Source organism: Peromyscus leucopus, chromosome X, assembly GCF_004664715.2.
Source record: "Peromyscus leucopus breed LL Stock chromosome X, UCI_PerLeu_2.1, whole genome shotgun sequence".
NCBI lineage: Eukaryota > Metazoa > Chordata > Mammalia > Rodentia > Cricetidae > Peromyscus > Peromyscus leucopus.
In genome coordinates this window covers 69942420-69967130 of record NC_051083.1, presented here as the reverse complement: position 1 = coordinate 69967130, position 24711 = coordinate 69942420, and the positions used below count along the sequence as shown (strand labels likewise).

Sequence of the window (24711 nt, the reverse complement as noted above, 5' to 3'; positions counted from 1 at the left end):
GTTGTTAATGGTGAAATGGCTTTGTTATAAACAGCATGCAGTTTTCTTTCCTGCCTTTATCTTTGAATGAGTCCTTATTTTGCATTATGATCACTTGCTTCATTTCCTTACCTCTGTTGAAGCTGGCTTGGTAAGTGAATGGCAGTTCCACTTGGTGTGTTTATGGACAAGAGATTGTCAGAGCATCTTATTCAGCTGCGATCTTGTTTACCCATCTGTGTTTTTAAAACATGCACAGTTTAGGAACTTAGACTATTAAGTAAGAAGAGAGTATTTAATCTTATATGAAAACAAACTATTTTAGATGTAATATTCATGAAAATAGTCTAATTATTGATTTTGTTAATTATCTCAAAATTTTTACATTATGATATTCTTTGTATGGCCATAGCTCTAGGGAGAATTTCTTTTGATATCCAGAAGTGAACATCTTTACCTGTTTACAGTGCAAGCTGTTATATTACTAAAATGTCATAGATGTTCAGTGGCTTCATTAGATTTTGGACATTACATCTCAGTTGTTACAGAATTTGGTTAATAGTTATCTGAAACCTGTGTCAATATTTCAAGGCTTCTGATTGTCAATATCATGTGATGTTTTCTCAAACTGAGTCTAGGTTGCATGTCTCAAAATGTTTAAGATTTTTCTGGGTTTTGGAATTTATTGTATGTATGTGTGTGTGTGTATTGAGTTTGTATATATGTGTGCCATATATATGAAAGGAAGTGAATGAATTTGACATTAGAACCCAAGTAATATAAAATTACTTTGTGTTTAATATATACCTCATTCATACAACTCAAAGATAATTTCATACTACAATTTAGTGTGTCTGTTTTTTAGCTACAGCTTGTCCACTTACGCTATCATGTTAACATTCAAAATCTTTTAGATATTAGAGTATTTGAATTTTAGGTGTTGTATTAGGAATGCCCAACATATGTTAATGAATTTTAAAATGGTAAATGTTTTTTCATTACTACATTACCTTTAGAAATTATATAGAAGAGAAGTCCAGCCTCCTTTCAGACCTGCTTCTGGAAAACCAGATGATACTTTTTGTTTTGATCCTGAATTTACTACCAAAACACCTAAAGGTAATACATTTTTGTTCATAACCACGGCTTTTGTTCTAGCAATTATTAAATAAATTAACTTTTTCAGTAAAAAATATGTTTGTAGAAAATTAGTTTGGTGTTTGTGGAAATGTAGGTCTTATATCCAGCATTGCTACAATTTGATTGGGCAATATTTATCACAGAAGTATGGAGAAGGAGAAAATATGGAAGGTTTTTTTCTGTTTTTTTTTTTTTTTTTTTTTTAAATTCCTTCACAGGCTAATAATTTCTAGATAATGGTAGGAGGTAAAACATGAGCTATGCATTGGTTTGGTTTAGAATTTGATCTAATTTACTTTTAGTTACATCTGTTTCATGTACTCATTCAAGAAATATTGAATCCCTACTATGTGTTTTTTGGTAGTGAGGATGCATCCATTAATAAAAATGATGGAACACATAAAACGTGTCTGTCTACAAAGAATGAAGAGAAAGTATGAGTCATATTTATAGTGTATCAGACTGTGACATTTAATGTTTCCTTTTTTAAAAATCTCTTGATTCTGTTATAAAATTCTGCGTAATTCTAGTAAAATATAAACTTTTTAAATATTAGATTCTCCTGGTCTGCCAGCCAGTGCAAATACTCATCAACTCTTCAAAGGATTCAGCTTTGTGGCAACTTCCATTGCAGAAGAATATAAAATCACTCCTGTTACAAGTGCAAATGTGTTGCCAATCATCCAGGTAAATTCTGTATCATCATCACAATGTTTAGTTTCAGGATAAGTATTTCCCTCACTTCTTAAAAATGGATGTTTACTAGTTATTAAAAGATAATTGTTAATGACTTCATTTTATCAGTGTAACTGAGTTAAAGGTTGTTTCTGTATGTTTCGGGGGAAAGCAGATAGTAATTACCTTTAATTATATTTATATGTCTGTTTTTGGCAGGAAACTGTCAGAGTGATTTATATACTAGTCAATTCATCACATTGTTTTGGGATTTTTGAAACCCTACAATATAGAGTTGTTTCAGAATTTATATAGGTAATTTTTAAATATTGGTAAAATTTCTAGAATTTTTGTATTTTTTAACCTTTAAGATATGTGTTTATTAGGACAAAATGAAACAAATGTGAAATTCATTTTCCTTAGTGTTTGTTTTTTAAAAAAACAGATAAATGGAAATGCTGCTCAATTTAGTGAAGTCTATGAATTGCAAGAGGATATTGGTATTGGGTCTTACTCTGTTTGCAAGCGATGCATACATTCAGCTTCCAACATGGAGTTTGCAGTGAAGGTACTGTTTCTGAGCCTAATTTATTGTTTGCAATATGTAATTGGTACAGATTAACTCATACCCTGTTTTACTGGAACAAGGAGAAACAAATCAGATGATGAGAAAACAGTTTGTGATTTTATGTTTTCCTTTTTAATTTCTTTGCAAAGCTTCATTTTGGAGAAAGAGCATTATTTTGTTATATTTGTTTTCTGACTAATTTTTAGCAATCTATGTTAAGACTGAGCAACTGTAGAAATTACATATTGTTTTAGTATAATCTTAGTTAAAGTCAATATACTTGGTCTAGCTTAGTTTTTTTCTGTCAAATTTCCATTGTATGGAATTTTTAAGGTTGAAACAATTAGAAAATGATGCTCTATATTTTTAAAGTATTTTTTAATAATATAACTCAATTGAAGGTTGGCATGGTGGTCCATACGTATAATTCCAGCAGTGAAGAGTGCAGGGATTGTCATAAGTTCGAGGCCAGACTGGGTTATATAATGAGTCCCAGCACACCTTGGGCCACATAGCACAATCAATAACAGTAAAATTCTAATAGATAGATAGATAGATAGATAGATAGATAGATAGATAGATAGATAGATAGATAAAAAGAATATTTTTTTCTTTTTCTTTTTTTTTTATTTTTGGTGTTTTCGAGATAGGGTTTCTCTGTGTAACGGGTCTGGCTGTCCTGGAACTTGCTTTGTAGACCAGGCTGGCCTTGAACTCAAAGAGATCTGCCTGGCTGTGCCTCCTGCGTGCTAGGATTAAAGGCATGCACCACCGCCACCCAGCCAGAAAATATTTCTTTCTACTTGATAAAGGAAATCATTTGACTGTTTTGGAGAATTTTCTCTGATCTGTTTCTTAGATCATTGACAAAAATAAACGAGACCCCTCAGAAGAAATTGAAATTCTGATGCGCTATGGACAACATCCCAACATTATCACTCTAAAGGATGTAAGTTTTAAAATCTAAGTATTACCTAAGTTAATAAAGATATGGACTAGAACATTATAACTGTGATACTTACAATGCTATGTCGCCAAATCTCGATTTCCTACTTTCATTCTTCAGTGATTCAATACATGTGTTCTCTTTTTAAAGATTTTAGTAAAGAACTATGATTGTTGACAAAAGAATATCCTACCAATCTGAATATATTCTAAATAGTTAACTCAGTAATAATGCAACTAAAAATATTTTCTCATCTCTATAAATATAAAAGAAATTGATTCTGGAAATTTTACTTTCTGGATTATAGAGTAATTGGCTGTAGAATTATGGATCATTCCTTGAAAATAGTATTAGTCCACAGTTTTGTAAAATAAACATGCAACACATATATTGATGTATATCTCTGAATAATGACTTTTACATTAGAAAAAGGCTCTTTTTTGTGAATATGCAAAACTGTTAACCATCATCTTGCTCAGTTTCAGATAATATGATATATAGTTTAGTTTATTATATGTAAACAGTAGTTTGTGTATATACATGTATGTGTGAATGTATTAAAAACATATCACATACCAAATAGAAATGTTTTTCTTATCTATTTCTTTTAATGCACTATTTGCATTCAACATTTGTTTATAATACCATACTAATCAATTAACTAATAAATGCTTTGTTTACTATCACAAAGATGATTACTTTTGAAAAAGTATTTATAATATAATTTAAAAAGTATATACATGTTATGTGAAAAGAACTCCTTTATTTATGTGATTTGATGAACTCTCTAACCTCCAACTTCAAAACTCCATGTTATCAAACTCCATGTGTGATGTTACCTTACAGAACTGCATAGGGGATTATTTTTCCAATTCTTTCTTCAATGCAGCCTGTACTACATTAAGAAGAAAGAAATAATGTGTGTGCTTTGGTTCTAGAGTTGTACTAACAAAGCAAAGTGAATATAACTTTAAAAAAATTAGAATAATGATTACAAGTAATAAAACCTTAAAACACACTCCTTTTTAGGTTTTTGATGATGGGAAATATGTTTACCTTGTTACGGATTTGATGAAAGGAGGAGAACTACTGGATCGTATTCTCAAGAAAAAGTGTTTCTCAGAACAGGAAGCTAGTGAAGTACTGTATGTAATAACAAAGACAGTTGAATATCTTCATTGTCAAGGAGTAAGTTATAATTGAATTCTTCCTTCAATTATGGGACCTATATTGTGTTTCTTGTATATTTTCATACAGGATAGCCTAATATGTCCGTGTTATAGTGAAGTTTATAGAAAGTGGTTTGAAATATATATATATATTTCAAATATGTATGTGTGTGTGTGTGTGTGTGTGTGTGTGTGTGTGTGTGTGCGCGCGCGCATTATTAAGCCTAATCAAACTAAAGTGTGAATCATCAAAGAAATATCCAAGCCAATCTGGGTTTTGGTGGCTTGCACCTGTAATTTCAGCACATGGGTGGCTGAGGCAAATAAATTGTTAAAATTTGAGGCCATCCTGAACTACATAGTGAGTTCCATGCAAGCGTAGACTTCTAAAAGCTAACAAGAATAAAAAAGACATATTCACATGAATATCAAGTATTATTAGAATTATTCTGTAACTATTATATTCTAGCACCAAAAAGACTATAAATTGACTCTCACCAACTGCCCTAAATTTGACAATAAGTTTTTATTCTAAACATTTGAAATATCAATATGTTAAATTTTGTGGAGAATATACTTTTAAAAGAGGCAATAATTTAAAATGTTTAGCTTGAATCACTTGTAATTGAACAATACCTATGAAATACAAACTGCAATTTGGGATTGATAAAGTAGAAATTATGTGTAAGCCCCACTTGTAAATAATAAAATAAAGTAATAATGTATGTGACATAAGGATAAGACTTTAGTCATTGGAAATAAATTGCATAATACTAAAGGAATATTATGATTCTAATATAATTTAATTCATTGACTCTTTGCAAGCACTTTAAAGGATCATAGACTTTTGTAAACTAGAATTTTTAAAATATAATATGATAAACATCTACTGTTTGATTTATTTCCTTATAAATCTTGTTTTTAGAACACTTAAATAACAGACATTTTGGACATTTATACATGACAGGCATTGTAAGCAAAGCACATTACAGATTTAAATACTAAGTAAGAGTCTGCCTTTGTCCCTAAAGAGCATACATTGTTGTACATTGCTAAATAAAGAATATGAAGACATCAGAGCTAGTAATACACCAAACAAGGAATTTTCAGTTCAATCTCAGCCAAAAATTATACTTACAATAATAACCACTGGAGAATAGTAACGGGATATACATATCTTCATAACTCTGTATCACTGTAGGATGTAATCCATATTTATCTGAAAACTAGATTGAATGGATAGTAGAAGCAGAAAAATCATCACCTGAAGAATTTCAACAGGTTTACCAATTTATTTTGGTCTTCTTCATTGTTTCTATTTTTCTACTTAGTTTTCTTTTTTTTTCTTGAGAATTTCATGCATTGTAAGACGTTTTCTTTTATTTAGTTGAGACTCTTTATAACCTATTAAAATTCTATAAATTATAACTTGGTTCATCTGAGACTCAGACCTGGATTATTTTTTTCTTGTGGCTGTGTTCTACTTGTGTTCTTTATGTAAATCAGATGGTTTGGGATTGTATCCTATGGTGATACAAAGTAATGAAGATATTTATATTCTGTTACTATTCTCGAGTAGTTATTATTTTAAATATAATTTTTGGCTGAGTTTGAACTGAAAATTCCTTGCTTTGTTTACTAGCTTTGATGTCTTCATATCCTTTATTTTCATATAAAGTCTTAAACCCTTTACAAGTATTTTTGTTTTATGTTTCAGCACTGGTTCTTTGCTGTGTAATATTCCCCACTTTGATTTTATTCTTTTCTGCTATATCTTTTCTGTTCTTCTTAAACAGAAAAACTATTTTTTCCAAATGAATGTGTACTACCTTGGTGTATAATAGAGACTGTTCTTAGTTCTTAGTGTAAAAGGCACAGATATGAGAACCTATCCACAACTCCCTTGGTTTCATCCTTGAACCACATGTGTTACTTATCAATGTCTCTCTGCTTTTCTAAATTCTCTTGGACCTGTAGGCTCTTAACTTTTGTACGATATCAAGAGTTAATAGTTGGCATGAGGGTGGGGCATTGGATAAAACTTCAGTCTGTTATATCCATAAGTAGAACCAATAATTGTAGATGGAAATACTTAACAAAGTTGGTAGATAATGAAATGTCTACCTAGCAGAATACTTTTTTTCATTATTTTTGATGCCACAGGTTGGGGAAATAATGGGAAGATTTTTTTTTCCTATAAACATATTAAATGTTTTAACAGAAATTTAGTTATACAAGGAGACCTTGATTTGGGGGATGTGGGGATGTAAGATGGCTTGGGAGGGAGGGCTGGGGGGTGGGAAGAGGGAGGAGGCGGGATCTGTGGGTAGTATGTAGAATGAGTAGAAAATTTCTTAATAAAGAAAAATGCAAAAAATAAAAGAAATAGACTCAAGATCATGGGGGGAAAAACATGTTTTCTTTTATGTTCAAGGTTGTTCATCGTGATCTTAAGCCCAGTAATATTTTGTATATGGATGAATCAGCGAACGCGGATTCCATTAAGATCTGTGATTTTGGGTTTGCAAAACAGCTTCGAGGAGAAGATGGACTTCTGTTAACTCCCTGCTACACTGCAAACTTTGTAGCACCTGAGGTATTCTTTACATTTTACTATTTCCTGTTCATTGTTTTCCTTAAATTGATTCTATGTGATGACAAGTATGTCATGTTGTTTGGTGAAGACAGTTAAAAACAGACTTGTCTTTTTTCACAACTAGAAAACTCTTAAAATTTGAATTATAATAATTCATGATATAAAGTCAGGTGGTTACTAGCATCTAAAACAAACATATATCTTATAATCAGAGTAGTCTGTTCTATTAGACATTATACTAATATAGAACTCATATGATTTCACAACAGGGTTTCACTACATAGCTGTTACTCACCATAGCTGTAATGCACAGCAAGTCTCTTTTCTTTGTCTCCTGATGGCTGGGATTACAGGCATGTGTCACCATGGCATGCTGAGAATCATGCATTTTACAACTGATATACAGTTCTAGATTGCCTTTTGATTTGTTTTTAAATAGAAACATTGTTTTTTCCTGGTAAATCATCATTGTTCCTGGGGGATGAAGAGTAAGGAAAGATAAGGCTGGAAAAGCTGAGGGTACAGATTGCACATTTGGGAAGCTCTCTGATACTAGTACCTCCAGAAGCCGTAAAGACAAGATTGGTGAAAAATCAGTCAGGGATTGCATTGGCTATGTAAAGTTCTTTATCACATTTGTTTATGACTCAGGAATTTTTATTAACGTGTTATAGATGTTGATAACCAATGGCAATTATTGCATACTAATCCATATATCTAAAACTTGAAAAATTGAATTTGCCAAATCAGAAAAGTGTCATAAGATGATCTGAAAGTGAATTCTTATCTCATATATATTTTTTATCAAATAATTGATCATTTTAAGCAGATATTATATTTACTACCTGTAAATCTATATTTTAAATTAGCTGTTAGGAAAATAATTTTCCTAAAATGAAAATATAGAAAAGTAACTTTATTAATGAACAATTCTCATTTTATTTTTTTTTAAAATTTTGCTTTAAGATCTTATTATTGTGGTATAGATAAAATGCTTGCTTTTATAAGCTCTTTAAGATATGATTTGGCCTATATCAAATTATACAACTGGTTTATTCTGTACTTTCATGAAACTCATAATATAATGAATGTACATTTTTTTACCACATTATACTGGGTAGAAACTGTGCTTTTCAAAATTAAATCTGGGGCACATATTACCAAAGAGGTTATTTTATTTGGACTGCCCTCACATGTATGAGATAATACCTTTTACATAAAAAAGTTTAGTTTTTCTAGACTTTGTTTTTAGTAGTATAAAACAGAATATTTGAAATGTGCTATCTTCTGTTAAATGTAAGGGACATAGTCACCATAGATATTCTAAATAGATTCTTTAATGAAAATAATAATGTATTAACTACTTATTTCAATGGGTAAATTATTAATCTTGGCTTAATTTTGTATAGTTCTATTTTTTGTATTTTATAAAAACTTACAAGAAAAAAGTATAGGAATGAATGTGTTCCCCCCAAAAAATAAATTAAATGAATAAACTCACAGTGTATGTATGTTTAGGTTAATGGTTAGGTAAACATTTTAAGATTAATGGTTAGGCAGTCATTTTCAATGAATATTTGTACACAGTATGATACAGTACACTGCTGCTTTTTAATCGTAGCAGACTTCCATTGCAATAAGACACTTTGTTTATTGTAATAGTGAGAATTTTCAGGTGGGCTTGTGGAGACCGCTTTTCCACAACTAGCATTTGAACTACCTTTAGCTCACACTGTGTGTTTTGAGTGCTTTGACATATTTTATCAAGTCCTGAAGAACATGCCAAAAGTTAGTAAATATTTCTAAATTGTTATAAATGAAATACATTATTCTTTTTAAATTCAGATTCTGTCAAAATATAGTATCAACTTATATATATGCTAGTCATTTTAAAGTGGAATCATAAAGATTGAAATAGTCATGAAAGTATTTTAAGAAATAATAAAATTTATAGGGCTGTGCTTTCATAATTTCATCACATTACATAAAGAATCCTGGTTTTATAAGAAAAATCACTGGTTATTGCAATTTTCACATAACAATAAAGAAACAATATTCACTCAGTTTTGGGATATGTATCACTTCAATCAACCTCTTATGTTTTACTTCATAGATATGCATTTCTTTGTACTTGCCTCACTAAAATTAAAATATCCATTATTTACTTTTTTTTGGGGGGGGGCGGTTTCGAGACAGGGTTTCTCTGTGTAGCTTTTCGCCTTTCCTGGAACTCACTTGGTAGCCCAGGCTGGCCTCGAACTCACAGAGATCCTCCTGGCTTTGCCTCCCGAGTGCTGGGATTAAAGGCGTGCGCCACCACCGCCCGGCTCCATTATTTACTTTTATAAAAGCAAAATGTGAATATTATATTATCTGACTGATATTAAATGTGTAATGAAGTCTTAGAATGGTCATGAATTAATCAAACTTAAAACAAATTTGAAGAATGATAGATTCACGACTTCTGATAATATAGTATTGAAATTACCTTACTTTCCTCTGGCCTGTGCAGTCATATGTTTTGTATAGAATATGAATTAAACTTAGTGCAAAGGGAATGAGAATGTCTATATATTACCTGTTGCAGAATTGCAAAGCCATGTAGATGTATCCAACAGTCTTATTAAATAAGAAACACAGAAACAATGTAAAAGAGAAAGCCGAGAGGTCAGAGCTCAGAGCTAAAATCTCACCCTTCCTCCTGCGATGTCCCAGCTTCCCGAAAGAGGGCTATATCCTGTCTGTTCGTCTTTTTAAGTATTTTGTTCTGCCTTCTCATTGGTTGTAAACCCAAACACGTGACTGCCTCGTCACTGTCTGAATGTACAGCCCCCTAGGTCTTAAAGGTATATGTCTCCAATGCTGGCTGTATCCCTGAACACACAGAGATCTATGGGATTAGAGGCATGTGCCACCACCGCCACACTCTTGCTATGGTTCTAATAGCTCTGACCCCCGGGCAACTTTATTTATTAACATACAATCAAAATCACATTTCAGTACAATTAGATTACCAACACAAAGCCAAATGAAAGAGAGACTTATGGAATTGACTACTTTAATTGTGACTTTTATTTTTCTCAGTTTATCTTTATCCAAGTGAAGAGATATAAAATGCAGGCTGACTACCATCCTCATTCATTAATTCTGCCAGCATGGCTTGTTTCATATAGTCATTATTGTAGGACATTGAAGACTAATCATAGAACAAAAAATATTGACTCGCCGGGTGGTGGTGGTGCACGCCTTTAATCCTAGCACTCGGGAGGCAGAGGCCAGCGGATCTCTGTGAGTTCCAGGCCAGCCTGGTCTCCAAAGTGAGTTCTAGGAAAGGCACAAAGCTACACAGAGAAACCCTGTCTCGAACAACCAAAAAAAAAATTGTCTTATTGTTGTCTCTTTTTACCCACACAGAATGTATTTAAGTATGTAGGAAATCAAAAATGAGATTTAGATGATAAGCTATAACATTGTGACACCAACTGCCCAGTTGTGTTCTTCTCATAACTTAGAAAAGATAGAGAAATACTGGACCTTTTTTGTTAAAGCCTCAGGCTTCTGGATTTAAGCAGTCTTTCTACCTCAGCCTCCCAAGTATCTAGGACTACTACTGTTGCTGTCGCATGAATATGGGCAAGCAGAACCTAAAATGAGACAGATTGAAGTCTCATGCAATAGCCAGTTTTATTCAAAGCATCAGACAACTTATATTCTAAGGGTTAAGCAAGGTCAAATGAGCAAAGGTCACATGAGTTTAGGCTGTATACAGTCACAAGGATAACCTATGTTTGGAAACATCATTTTGAATAATAATGGGTAAGATATGGGTAATCTAAAGTAAACACACTTCTATTTTCTGCACCTGGGAGGGGCAGGAAGGCATATGTTACAGAGATACAGAGGTTACAAGACTTTTGCCTTGTTTCCTTGGAGTTTCCTCACAAGCTCTCAGAATCCTCCTCATGCAGCTTCATTCATGGATCGTGTTCTGACAAACCACCACTTCCAATAAGACTGTGAAAGCATAAAATACAAATATGAGTAGGGCAAAGTGAGTAAACATGGAATGCCTAGAACTGTAAGAGGCGATGAGAAGTGAGAAAGACTACAAGAGTAAAAGCAGTGCATTCATTAGGGCTTCTGTAGTCCATAGCATATCAGTTTTACACGTGTCCTTTCTTTCTTCTAAGAAAATATCACATTTAGCCAAGTCTGGCCTGAACTCTACCTGATTTTGCCTCTACCTTATTGCAAGGATTAAAAGCATGCATCCCCATGCATAACCACATGTGTGTTCTTATATAAATAAATGTATTCATTGGAATTGTAAATGTATTTTAAGCAAGTTACTTACTATTTATGTCTGATAATTGTGAAAGCCAAAACTACAATATTTTTAGCCTTTTCTAGATGAAAAGACCATGTTGATGGTTATGTAGCCTTCGTCGTTAATGAATTAATAATCTTTAAATTTTGTTTCTTATGTAATAGACTTTAGAAGTGTATTTAATTTTTTAATTTAAAAAATGTTCTCATTTTATCTTTTTCTTCCACTTTTAAAAACATTACAATGATGTATTTATTTTGTGTGCTTTTGTGCATGAGGAGAATGCACAGCATGGCATACATGTGGAGGTCGAAAGAGTAAGGCTCAAACTCAGGTTATCAAACGGGGCAGCAACATCTTTGCTCGCTGAGCCATCTCACTGCCCCCTCATCCCTTTATTTTTCTAGCAAATGCTGTTGAGGTCATAGAGAGATCTTGCATTAATTTATAGTAAAAATAGTTTTTGTTTTTATTAATACTGGCCCTCAGACAAAATAGTTACACAAATTATTGTATAAATAGTAGTAAAGCTGCTGGGAATTTACCAGAAATATTCTGCTTTTTTTTCAAGATACCAGCCTTGTGTCTCAGACTATTTCAGAAGATCACAACTTTTCTTATCTTGTTTTATCTTTTTTTTTTTTTTTTTTTTTTTTTTTTTTTGGTTTTTTCAAGACAGGGTTTCTCTTGTGTAGCTTTGCGCCTTTCCTGGAACTCACTTGGTAGCCCAGGCTGGCCTCGAACTCACAGAGATCCGCTTGCCTCTGCCTCCCGAGTGCTGGGATTAAAGGCGTGCGCCACCACTGCCCGGCTGTTTTATCATTTTTATTACAAATTTATACCCACATTACATAGATATAAATCATAGAGTTCATTGTTCTATAATGTGTAGTCCTTTTACAAAATATTCATACACACACACACACACACACACACACACACACACACACACACACACCACTAGCAAAGAGTGATCAAGCCAGATGTGATGACTCATATCTTATGTAATAATTCTAACACTTGGGATGTTGAAGCAAGATGATTGCCACACACTTAAGGGCAGCATGAACTACAATAATGAGTTCTCAGTCATTCTGGGCTTTAGAAGAAAACCCTATCTCATAAAAAAAATGGAGCAGTTTTCATAGATATTGAAAGCATTGCCGTTTAGTAAGAATTCCTGTTCTACAGTACTGACCAGTTTTATGGTGTTTGGCCAGTTACTTAACATTTCGCTCAGGCTTATCTTTAGAATTGGAATGATATCTAACTCATAGAGACAGTATCACAATTTTAATACCTCAGTACTATTTATAGTTCCATCAAACACCTGTACATATCAGCTTTACGTTTAGGTGTCTGTATATCCAATTTGAAATGAGAAGAATGAAAGCTTGTTGAGGTCAGGTTTTATGTCTTACATGGTTGTTGTTTCTTGTGTGTAGTTCAAATAACTTTACCAGCTTAGAGTAACCCCAGGTTATGCAGTGTTTGCTGAATGGAGAATATTTTACCTTTACCCTTAAAGGGTATAAAATGACATAAAAATTTAAGAAATTGTTTTTTATTTTTATATTGTTAGTACTTATAAAATTATTAGAATCCAGACAATATCCCTCAAAAGAAATCTGACGTTATATATTAATAGTTCAAACTTTGTGTATTTTTTTCATAGGTTCTCACTCAACAGGGATATGATGCTGCTTGTGATATTTGGAGCTTAGGAGTCCTTTTGTACACTATGTTGGCTGGGTAAGATATTTATAAACTCTTGTTATTTGAACTTTACTGAATATATTCATCCAGAACAGTACAGAATAAAATAATGTAAGACATCCTATTAATATTTTCAAATCTATAGTTTTTACTTGTAAAATAAGATACAGAAATAGAAAAGTTTTCATATATAATAGATGCTTTAGAATAAACCTTTTATTTTTATATTAAGTGCTTTACTTTTTAATAGACTTACTAGACTATAAAGTAGATGTGTCTTATAATAGGAGCATGTTCTGGACTTGTTGAGTAAATAATTTTATTTAAAAAATCGCTTTAAGTCTGGGCAACAAAGATTTAGTAAAATGATTGTTAAAAATACAATACTTAACAATATAAACCTAGAGAAGCATGCATATACATGTCCACCATTAATAGGACAAGGATAAGCTCAAAACAGTTGTAATAATAATTAGACTATGTTAATTTTATAATTTATAGTTAATGAAAATGATAGTTTACTCTTAATAGAGAGCAGCACTTTTATTTAAAAGTGAATATTTATGGTTCTATATATTATTCTCATTTTTTTAAAAACAGGAATGTTTAACTTGTAACTATCAACTAGGTATGATATTTTAAATATTCAACTGCTCTATAAAAACAAAATATATTAGTAGCATAAAGTGATGTTAAACAGTTAATTGACTGTGCATAATTGATATATAAGGATTTTAAATATTATAAGCTCTTTATAGAATGATATACCTTGTCATATATAGTCAATATTATAGGTTTTAGACCATGGGATATAATTGCTTGCTGCTTTTAAATGTTTGCTTTATGGCTAAACAAGAAATTATTATATATAAACATATGTTTGATGTTATCTAAACCCAATTGTTAGATGAAGGAATGAAAAATTACTGCATAAAGCTATCTCCTACTACTTTTAACCATAAGTCAGCTTTCTGATTCCCCAATATAAAGAAATTTCAGTTACATCTAAAAACATGCAACAAAAATGATCACTTTTGTCCAGTTAAGTTTTAAAATCTACCTTAAATGTATGAATTTCTTTTTAACCCATGAATAATTTTATGTACATAATTCAGCAGCTGTGGTTTTTATTACATTGACATCAGTAATTAATACAATTATTTTTCATATGTATTAACTGAAAATTTTAACTTGTTTACACTAATCATAGTCATAAAAATAAAATGTTAGCTGGGCAGTGGTGGCACATGCCTTTAGTTCCAGCACTCAGGAGGCAGAGCCAGGCAGATCTCTGTGAGTTCGAGGCCAGCCTTGTCTATAGAGCGAGATCTGGGACAGGTACCAAAACTACACAAAGAAACCCTCTCTCAAGAAACTGAATGAATGAATGAATGAATGAATGAATGAATGAATAAAATGTTAATGAATAAGCTGAATTGACACAATAAATACATTATAAATATGGAAGAATTAAAACTTCTTCATAGTAGATATATATCCTTGCTAACTTAAGCCTATCAAAATAGAATATTTGTGTTTATCATGGTCTCATTATAATACTGTATGTTTATATAAAAGTCCACCCTTATTTTGCATTTACTAGCTGATCAAAGGAAGCAAAGAAGTAATCAGCAAGATTCTGTACTTCATTAAATAATTTATTAGGATCAAATTCATTGTTTGAGATTTCATATTAACAGTAAAGGGAAATATTAGGTAATGCTCTTGGCTCCTTTTCATCTTTGTATATAGACTTATAGTCATCACTTTTAATTATGTATAAAATGTACCTTTGCTTCTCATGTTTATTAAAATCTATTATATTAACAGCTACACTCCATTTTCCAATGGACCCAATGATACTCCTGAAGAAATACTCCTGCGTATAGGCAATGGGAACTTCTCTTTGAGTGGTGGAAACTGGGACAATATTTCAGATGGAGCTAAGGTATAAATAATAAATATGTTCAGTTTTACTGTGTTCATATTAAATTACTAAAATCCAGAAACTATATCCCCATGTCTATTCTTATGTTGTCATGTCAGTATTTAATTTTATTTGTTGAGATTATAATTACTTGATTTTTCCCTTCATGTTCTTACGTGCGACTTGGTAGTTGTAAGTTTTCCTGTGTCCCACCCAGTCCTGCAGCCACTCAGACCCAAGTAAACACACAGAGGCTTATATTAATTACAAACTGGATGGCATATCGCTCAAGTTTCTTGCTAGCTGGCTCTTATATCTTAAATTAACCAATTTCTATTAATCTATGTTTTACCAAATGTTTTGGTCTGCTGGCATGTTGTTCCAGGGGGGCAACAAGCTGACTTTTCTCCTGCCTCTCCTTTCTTCTCCCACTATCTCTTTTGGATCTTCCTACCTGGTTCCATCCTGCCCTGCCATAGGCCAATGCTGCTTTATTTATTAACCAATCAGAGCAACACATATTTACAACATACAGAAAGATATCCTAGAGCACAATACCTTCCATTTAACCCACTTTTCTCTTTTAAATTAATGGCCTCTTTTTCTTTAAGTGTTGGTGATCTTGGTAGTTGTGGTGTGTGTGTGTGTGTGTGTGTGTGTGAAAATTAACCTGCTCAGTCTGTATAATGTTACCTGTGTGTATCTTTTCAGAGCTGAAGATCTGGTATTGGATAACTAATTGGTGTGCTCTTCTCTGGGAAAAACTAATTTCTCTTGCTCAAAGTATTTCGTTGTTGCCTGTAGTTCTTGGATAGGGTTAAGTTCTTGTGAGTTTTTCCTCTTCCATGTTAGCATGTCTCTTGGTGTCATTCAGTTAAGGACATATTGGAGAGCCGTGTTGGTGATTTTTTTTTGGTTGTAGCATCTGTTACACATCACATATACCAAATGAACTTGAATAGAAATAGTTGATCAAAACTGAAAGCTCATAAATTGTTACTATGTACAGCTGGTGAATTTGACATCTGAGTATTGTGAAGTGAATAGAAAATCTGCTGTGCTTTTGTTTTAATATAGGTTATAAAGCTTACTAAAAGTGCATATAGATGAGAAAATATTTCAGGGCTTCAGTTTAGATGAATTTATTAATTTTGTTGATCATATTTTCAATATGTTATTTTAAGTATAAATACCCAGCTGATTATACATGATTGTTCTTTGTTATAGTTTAGTATAATTTTTCAAAAACTGGCCATTAATATGATGAAAGTTTTGTTCTATGGGGGTGACAGCTAAGCCTGGTACATTCAGTTGAGGCAGGACCAAGTCCCTATTTCCTTCCATCAAGGCTGAGCAAGGTGTCCAACCTTAGGTAATGGGATCCAGAAAGCCACATCATGCACCAGGGATAGATCCTGATCATCACTGCCAGGGGCCCCTCGAACAGACCCAGCTACACAACTATGCAGAAGGCCTAGTCTGGTCCCATTCAGGCTCCATAGCTGTCGGTCTAAAGGCTGGAGAGATGGCTCAGCCATTAAAGGCTAGGCTCAGAACCAAAAATATAAGAGATTTTACTTTATTCATAATTGCTATAACTTAATGCTACCAATATTGAATGATTGCTATATTTATGCGATGGGCTTGCTCCCCAATACCACATGAAACTGAACATGGTGACACATGCCTCTGTTCCTATCACTAGGTAGGTAGAAGAAACAATAGAAAAGTTCCAGGTCATTCCTGAACGGGATGACCTTGGTATATGAAAGTTCAAGGCTAGCCTAGGGCATATGAGAATCTGTTTCTAAAATGAAAGCAGAGAAACAAAAAATAAAGTTGTAGTAATTATTTAAATTCACGCATCAGTTTTTTAGTATAATAGGGGAAGGATGAAAAGTCATCCAGACTAGCAATAAAGACTTAGGATGGTACTTAGACTGCATTGCCTGACTATGGCTTAGTAAGTTTGTGACTTTGAGACTGATGTCGAATCTATTTATATGTCACTTACCATATCAAAAAGTGATGTTAGTAGTACCTACCTCAGGGTTATTAGAATAAATACCTTATATATGTTATATCAGTATTGTGTGTAGTTCAAAATAGGTTGCATATGTGACACTTAGTAAATGCTCAAGTATTTAGTGAGAATATGATTGTAGTGTGCTATATGGCAGATAATCAGCAACTGAGAGCCTTCTGAGTAAAATTTAAGACAGTACATTTCAATATTTCCAGACATGCCCTTCCTAAAATTATTCTTCATTGCTTTATTTTTGTCACTATCTGTACCATTCAAAAATCCTTCAAAATCCCTAGGCAAGTAGAAAAGTTCAGATCAGCTTTAATGAGCAGATGAAGGTTTTGTTTTGTTTTCCCTTGTGAAGTTTGAAGTCTGTGTAGGCGATTTGTGTGTTGAGGTATATTTTGGTGATTAAAAGTAAAGAGACACATCTGTTAAAGGTCAAGAATATTTTCTTTTCATTGCTTAGTATTTTCATTATAATATAAGATGGAAAAGTTCTTTCTGATCATATCTGTGTGGGTTTTAAATGTTTCTTATATTGGATATATGTATCTTTTCCACTATTTAATTTTCCTGCTGTAGTTTCATTTAATAGACTTTCAGTCTTTTTAGTTTGGGTATCTTTTCCTTCCTTTCTTTACGTCATGGATTGATTTTCAGGTTCAGTCTCTTGGAAGTGGCACGAATACCTCTTTCTGTTCTGTTAATAGATATCCTCTTAATGAACAGTCTTCTATCTCCTTTTAGACAATGTCTCACTCTGTAGTTCTAGGAAGCCTTGAACCTCACAGAGACCCTCCTTCTTCTACCTCCCAAGTGTCAAAACCCAATCCCCATTACCACTCAAAGGAGAGAAAACAGACAATAGCAATTCAAAAGCAAACCAAGTGTTTAAATGTAGAAAAAAAAAACAATTAGAAGTGTCAATTCCAATATAAAAGGTTAGCTAGAGAAGAAAGGAGCTAGGATAGTTAGGGTTCTTAAAGAAAAATAAACCCTAGGAATTTCAAATTTACTGAAGTTGGAAGTGTGAATAATTAAGTAGTGAAAAGGAAGTGGATGAGGAAGGGATAGAAGAGTGAAGAAGGAAGACAGGGAAGAGAAGAAGCATATATGGGATGAAAGCATAAGAAATAATAGCGATGTGAAAGAAAGTGCAAGAAAAAAAAAACAATAAAAATTGCCAACGTTTCTTAGTTCCTGAAGATACATAATGTGGAGGTCTCAGTCTTATGTTTCGATTTTTTTTTTTGGGTATTGGAGGCATTTGGGCATTTAATTGTTTTCTCCCTGGTTGGGCCAAAAAAAGGCTGGTAGCAGATTGATACAAACCCTGCCTTTTCCAAGAAACAGTAATATATGATTGACCCTGGCTGAACTGAATTCCTGAAAGTGTTTTCCTCATTGAGGCCAGGCAATACAGGTGTATAGGACCTGCCCTTAAACTGCTTCTGTTAGATGAGCCCAGGGATATCCTAACAGTTGGATGCCCCTTCATACCAGGCATGCTTTGCCAGTGCATTGGTGAGCAGGAAAAAATGCCTGAGGCAGGCTATGTTTCCACCAAATATTTCCAGTGCTCTGAGATTATATTAATCTGTCAGACCAAAGTAATATGTACTTTACAGCGTCAAGCACGGAACACTGACTGGTCCTGCATGATCTAGCTATACTGGTCTCTACTAGTGTTCTCCCACAGCTGGTCTATTCCCAGAGGTCCAGTTGAAGGCCTCCAGATTTAATCAACTTTCTTCTGTAGTCATACCTGTATTTCTCAGCTAAGCAGACCTGTGTTTGTGAGCTGCATCTGGATTACAACAACTATCCTGGGCCCGTACTGATTCTTGGGATATTTACTTGCCCAGTTATTGAAGAAGGGGAACTTTTGGGGGTTTGAGGGTAACAAAAATTTGCTCTCTCTGGTCAAAATGTTTTGAGTGTAAAACCTCAACATGATTACCCTCTGAGCACCAGTGAGCATGTAGTATAGAGGCCTGTAGTTCAATGCCTGTTTACTATCAAGCCTGTAGTTCAATACTTGGCTGCAGATCTCTTATTTTCTTTTTTCTTTTTTTTTTTTTTTTTGGTTTTTCGAGACAGGGTTTCTCTGCGTAGCTTTGCGCCTTTCCTGGAGCTAACTTGGTAGCCCAGGCTGGCCTCCCAAGTGCTAGGATTAAAGGCGTGCGCCACCACCGCCCGGCCCAGATCTCTTATTTTCATTCGTTTGTTTGTTTGTTTGTTTTGCAAAGGTCCATATTGTGTATCTATGGAACTCACAGACTTTCTTTTTCGTCTTTTGCTTAAAGCTCTGCTGGGAGAGATGCTCTCCCTCTTCTGCTGTTTTAGGGTCTGTTTCTTTTACAAATCTAAAGTTGAACATTCCTGGATTCTACCTCATCTCTGTCTAATGGTTGCTAGTACCCTCTCTTACTTTCTCTTGTCATCAACCTTTTTTGCTTGTAGCCAATACAATTAATGCTCTATTGTCGATTAGTGGAGACACAGGATATCTTTCTTCCCCCATCTTCTTGTTTGGTTTTGAAGGATATGGCTATTTAATAAAACATAGGAGATTGGCATTGTTTCTCCCTTTCCTGCTTCTACCTTCCTAGTGCTGGTGTTGCAGGTATGTGACACTTCACCAGGCTTATTTTATATTTGTATTTAACTGATACATAAACCATAAATCTTGATCATATTAATGATACAACTTACACTGCATTAATACATGCATACATTGGGTAATGTTTAAGGTAGGTTGACGTATCTATCTCCTCAAACACCTATCATTTCTTTTAAATGAAACATTGAAAAATCCCCTAGGTGTTTGTTGTTATCTGTAGTCACGCTTATCTGTGGTAGCATACCAGAAATTCTTGATGCTTTCCAACTGTAACTGATCAAAATTACCTGTCTCTCCTCCCCACTATACTGCATCATGTCTGCTAACCCACATTTTACTCTCACTTTTATGAGATTGACTGCCTTAGCATTCCACATACTGAGTGAAATCATATCATAATTATGTTGCTATGCTTGGCTTGCTACACTAATATAATGATGTCCAGTTCCATCCATGTTGTCACAAACTATAGGATTTTATTCTGTTGTGACTGAATAGTATTCCATCTTGCGCATATATAAAAATAAAATAAATTCATTTACATACATATACATAATATTCACTCATGCATATATACATGCACTACCATGTATTATATATGCGACATTTCTTTATGCATTTAACAGTTGATGGAAGGATGAGTTGTTTTTAATTCGTGACTGTTGTCAGTAGTGCTACTGTTAATATTGTAGTACAGATACCTCGTTGACATACTGATTTTAATTCCTTTGGTTACATGTGTAATAATGGGCTTGATAAATAAGAGTGACTTAATAATTCTTATGATTCACTAAGAATATTTTATTAAAATCTTCATTATATTTTATTTTCATATAGTCATTTTATATGGTTTTATAAGGAGATTTCATGCAAATATCTAATATACATTGATCATATACCCCCAACCCCACTCTCCCTTTTATCATCCTTCCCCTTCCCCCCTTTGTCTCATTTTTAATATTAAATGTCTGTTTATTTTTGCATATCTGTTCCAAGTTGGTTATTTTGATTATCTAGAGCCCTGAAATCTTTTTTTTTTTTTTTTCCAAGACAGGGTTTCTCTGTGTAGCTTTGCACCTTTCCTGGAGCTCACTTGGTAGCCCAGGCTAGCCTCAAACTCACAGAGATCCTCCTGGCTCTGCCTCCCGAGTGCTGGGATTAAAGGCGTGCGCCACCACCACCCGGCTCTGAAATCTTTTTAACATATTTTTTCTTCACCTTTTTTGAAAAAACAGGGTCAAACAGTGCTGGTGCTAAACTTACCATGTAGCCTAGTCTGGCCTTAACTTAATGTGATCCTCCTAGCTCAGCCTATTGAGTTGTGAGAATACAAGAATATTACTCCTTTATCTGTTCTTATTACCTATCATCTTTAGTTTCATTATTCTGGGTAATGAAAGATTGCACAAATAATGTCTTTATCTATTAGGAAATTCTTGTTGAGGGGATTTTACTTGTTCTCCTAAAAGTAGTAAAGGTAGTTTACTCAAAGTGTTACATACCTGCTTTGGTGTATTTAAACTTGTATGTTTCTATGAAGTTATGTTGTATAACAGTTATAATTTTAACAAAATCAAATATTCAAAGTTAATTTGCTAAAGACTTATGATGACTTGACCATTATCAAAACATTAGTTGCTGACATTGAATTTATATTTTGCTGTGCTCAGCCCTTATTGAGTGGATTAGCTAACTACATAACAACCTCTCCTTTGTATTTTATTTGTATATACAAACCATTACATCTTGGGGTCTAACTTTCTAACAAAAGTTCTATAGCTGTTTTCTTGCCCATTTAAAAACATTCCAGGAAAACTCCTGTTATCTTAGGTGGTTTTTCCCTCTTTCATTACTAACCAAATCCCAGTTCTAGAAATTTGGTATACACTGATTTATAAAATAAAAACTTTACTACATAATGAAAAATCTGTTTCAAGATTATCTTTTTTCTATAGATTTTTTTTTTGAGAATTTCATACACGAGCACCGCATCTACATCACTTTTGTCCCTTCCTTGTCTCTCTCTCCATCTTTTCCCTTTCAAATTTGTGACTATATATATATATATATATATATATAGAGAGAGAGAGAGAGAGAGAGAGAGTTAGTTGTACAGAGTATTGAGAAAACAAAACATTAAAATTATTGATACTTTCATATTTTGAGGAAATGTGAATTATATATTTTCATATTAATTTCTGTATCCATTTAGGATTTGCTTTCTCATATGCTTCACATGGACCCACATCAGCGTTATACTGCAGGAGAAGTATTAAAGCACTCTTGGATAACTCACAGAGAACAGTTGCCGAGGGATGAGCCAAAGACAGATGATATACCATATATTGTTACGGTAAAACAAACACACACTTAATATGTATCTCATGTTACCCACTGATTTTTTTTTTTTTTTTTTTTGGTTTTTCAAGACAGGGTTTCTCTTTGTAGCTTTGCGCCTGTCCTGGAACTCACTTGGTAGCCCAGGCTGGCCTCGAACTCACAGAGATCTGCCTGGCTCTGCCTCAGGAGTGCTGGGATTAAAGGCGTGCGCCACCACTGCCCGGCACAACCCACTGATTATTTAAGTATCTTTATTTCTTGAAGATAGATTTTTTTGTAAACATTCATGAACTATTATTTTTTTACTATGTCTTTTATGATAAAATTATCTTTTAGCTTATATGAATTTCCCCAAGTAGTGGGGTTTATGGTGACATTTTCTTATATACATATGATGTACTTTGATCATACTCTCTAATGCCCTCTGATATCCCTTTCTCTCATCCCCTTTATCTTGCTCTACATTCGTAATAGTAATAGTACCTTTGTCTTTTTAAAGCATAGATATGATATATGAGAAAAAGTGTGCAGTGTTTATTTTTAGATTGTAGTTATTTTGTTTAACACGACTATTATCAGCTCTACCCATTTTTCTGCAAATGACATAATTTTGTTCTTTTTTATGACTAAATAAAACTAACGTACAAGCATTCCAAACTAGCATACGCGCGTATGCTGGCAACTTAGCTGGTTCTATAACTTGGGCCCTTGCTAGATCAGCTATATGAAAGGGCAAATTTCATAGGTAGAGGTCTGGCTATGTGTTATTAAATAATTCTTTCCTACAGAGATTGTTACTGAACTTGTAATGTTTGGTCATTATTTTAGGAAGCAATGGTTGCAACATACTCTGCCTTGACTCACCAGCCTTTCCAACCAGTCCTAGAGCCTGTTGCTGCTTCAAGTTTAGCTCAGAGACGGAGCATGAAAAAGCGAACATCAACTGCCTTGTAAGATTCATACTATTCCTCAGCTAACTGGATGAAGAGAAAATTAAATGTGTTGTGGGTTGGTTTTGTTTTGTTTTTGCCTACTCTTATATCAAAGGTATTTTTTTTTCCTTTCACATTACTTGAATATTCTATTTAAGTCTCTCTTTGTGGGAGGTTCAATTTTTAAACAAACATACATAGGTCCATAATATTCATACTATGTCATTTTGCAGTAGTATCCAAATGTTTAACTATATAATTGATGCCCACAAGGTCTTAACAACTTCTCTGCACATTAACTCTCCAAATTCCTTTCAAACAAAGTTATCCTATTATTATTTTACACAAAATTGGTTTAGGGAGTCATTAATAGTAATCAAGATGCTTTTCATATGTTATAAATATTATAATGTCAAACAATGACAGTATTTTTTAATATCATATCCTGAAGAAAAACTTTTTTTGTTTTTAAAAGAAAAACAGAAGTATTCTAGTAGCTGTGCATAGCCAAAGCACTCCATTCATTTGAGTCTGTTTAGATGCTAAATGTAGCAAAAGTAGTTTGGTGTCAGAGTAAAATCCATTTGTGCTAATACATGAAGTCCTGATATGGTTGGTGCCAAAGTTCTGATAGAATAATTAAATCACTAATAATATGTGCAGACAGGTTTGTATATTATCTGTAAGTGACTTCATCTAGACAAAGTTTTCATAAGGCTTCTAATGTTTTACAGCTAATGGAATTGTAGTAAAAGTGAAGAAATTTTTATTCAAAGGTTTCGTGTTGGTCTTTAATCTCCTAAATATGTCATAGTTAAGTCTTTGAATATTAAGTACATGGTGTTGATGTGATCTTAGTGTTACATAAACTGACTTTGAAGTTAACCAGTTCAATTTCTTGATCATCTTTCCCCTTTATAAATGGAGCTACACTGTTTTATTTCTGATTTCCATGTGATTTGAGCTACAGTGTAGTGTATTGATTGATCTCCCTTGAATCCTATGGTGATGTAGTTGAAGTTTTATTATAGTGGACTTGTGCACTTAGCACATATGAAACCGTATAATGCATTTCAGTAAGCATTAGACAATTCTACATAATAGTTGTACTTCAAGAAGATAATCTAAGATTTTTAAATAGGAAAACAACATTAATGATTCACACAGAAATTTGAGCACATTTAAAAATCATATTTTTAGTAAACCAGCCAAATTGTTTTTACTAAATTTATGATTCAGAACCACTGTATAATAATGTATTGTTTTCTTTGAATGCTGAAATTTAAAAAAAAAATCATTTTATGTTGTCCAGGAAAATACCGTTAACTACTACTACTGACAGAAATAACTCATGAATGTAAACTGGAGGATGTCAGTTTTGTTTAGTGAATAGAAATGTATACTTGTTTGTGCTGGGTGTACTATTTGCTGTGCATTTTACTTTGCTTAGTTCAGAAAGAACTGATTACTGAGTATATGATTTAGGCTAGGAGACATGTAATGTTAGTATTTAAGAAAACAAACTATATGTATTCTCTTTAAAATGTAAGAGATCTGTATTCATGCATAAATATGATTCCTATGCTTGATATATAAAAGGATGTATTCTTACTTTGAGATGTCTTTTTTAAAATAATTGAACAATATTAAGTAACAGCTGATTTGATGCTACATAATAGCATTACTTAGACTTAGTGTCCTATTTTGTGAATTTGGTGTTCCAATGTGGTTCATTCCCCCTTTT

The 24711-nt window shown here is 33.2% G+C and overlaps 1 protein-coding gene across 1 annotated transcript in view; it reads left to right on the top strand.

The window, feature by feature from the left end:
- Rps6ka6 (ribosomal protein S6 kinase A6) overlaps nt 1-22989 on the top strand; it is a 159594-nt gene extending 136605 nt beyond the window's left edge. The window contains exons 17-26 of the mRNA XM_028884583.2: nt 996-1098; nt 1676-1806; nt 2240-2362; nt 3222-3311; nt 4338-4496; nt 6912-7073; nt 13076-13152; nt 14947-15064; nt 21908-22048; nt 22864-22989. Coding sequence (XP_028740416.1) covers nt 996-1098; nt 1676-1806; nt 2240-2362; nt 3222-3311; nt 4338-4496; nt 6912-7073; nt 13076-13152; nt 14947-15064; nt 21908-22048; nt 22864-22989 — 1230 coding nt within the window. The remainder of the gene's footprint in view (nt 1-995; nt 1099-1675; nt 1807-2239; nt 2363-3221; nt 3312-4337; nt 4497-6911; nt 7074-13075; nt 13153-14946; nt 15065-21907; nt 22049-22863) is intronic.
- Nucleotides 22990-24711: the final 1722 nt, after the last annotated feature.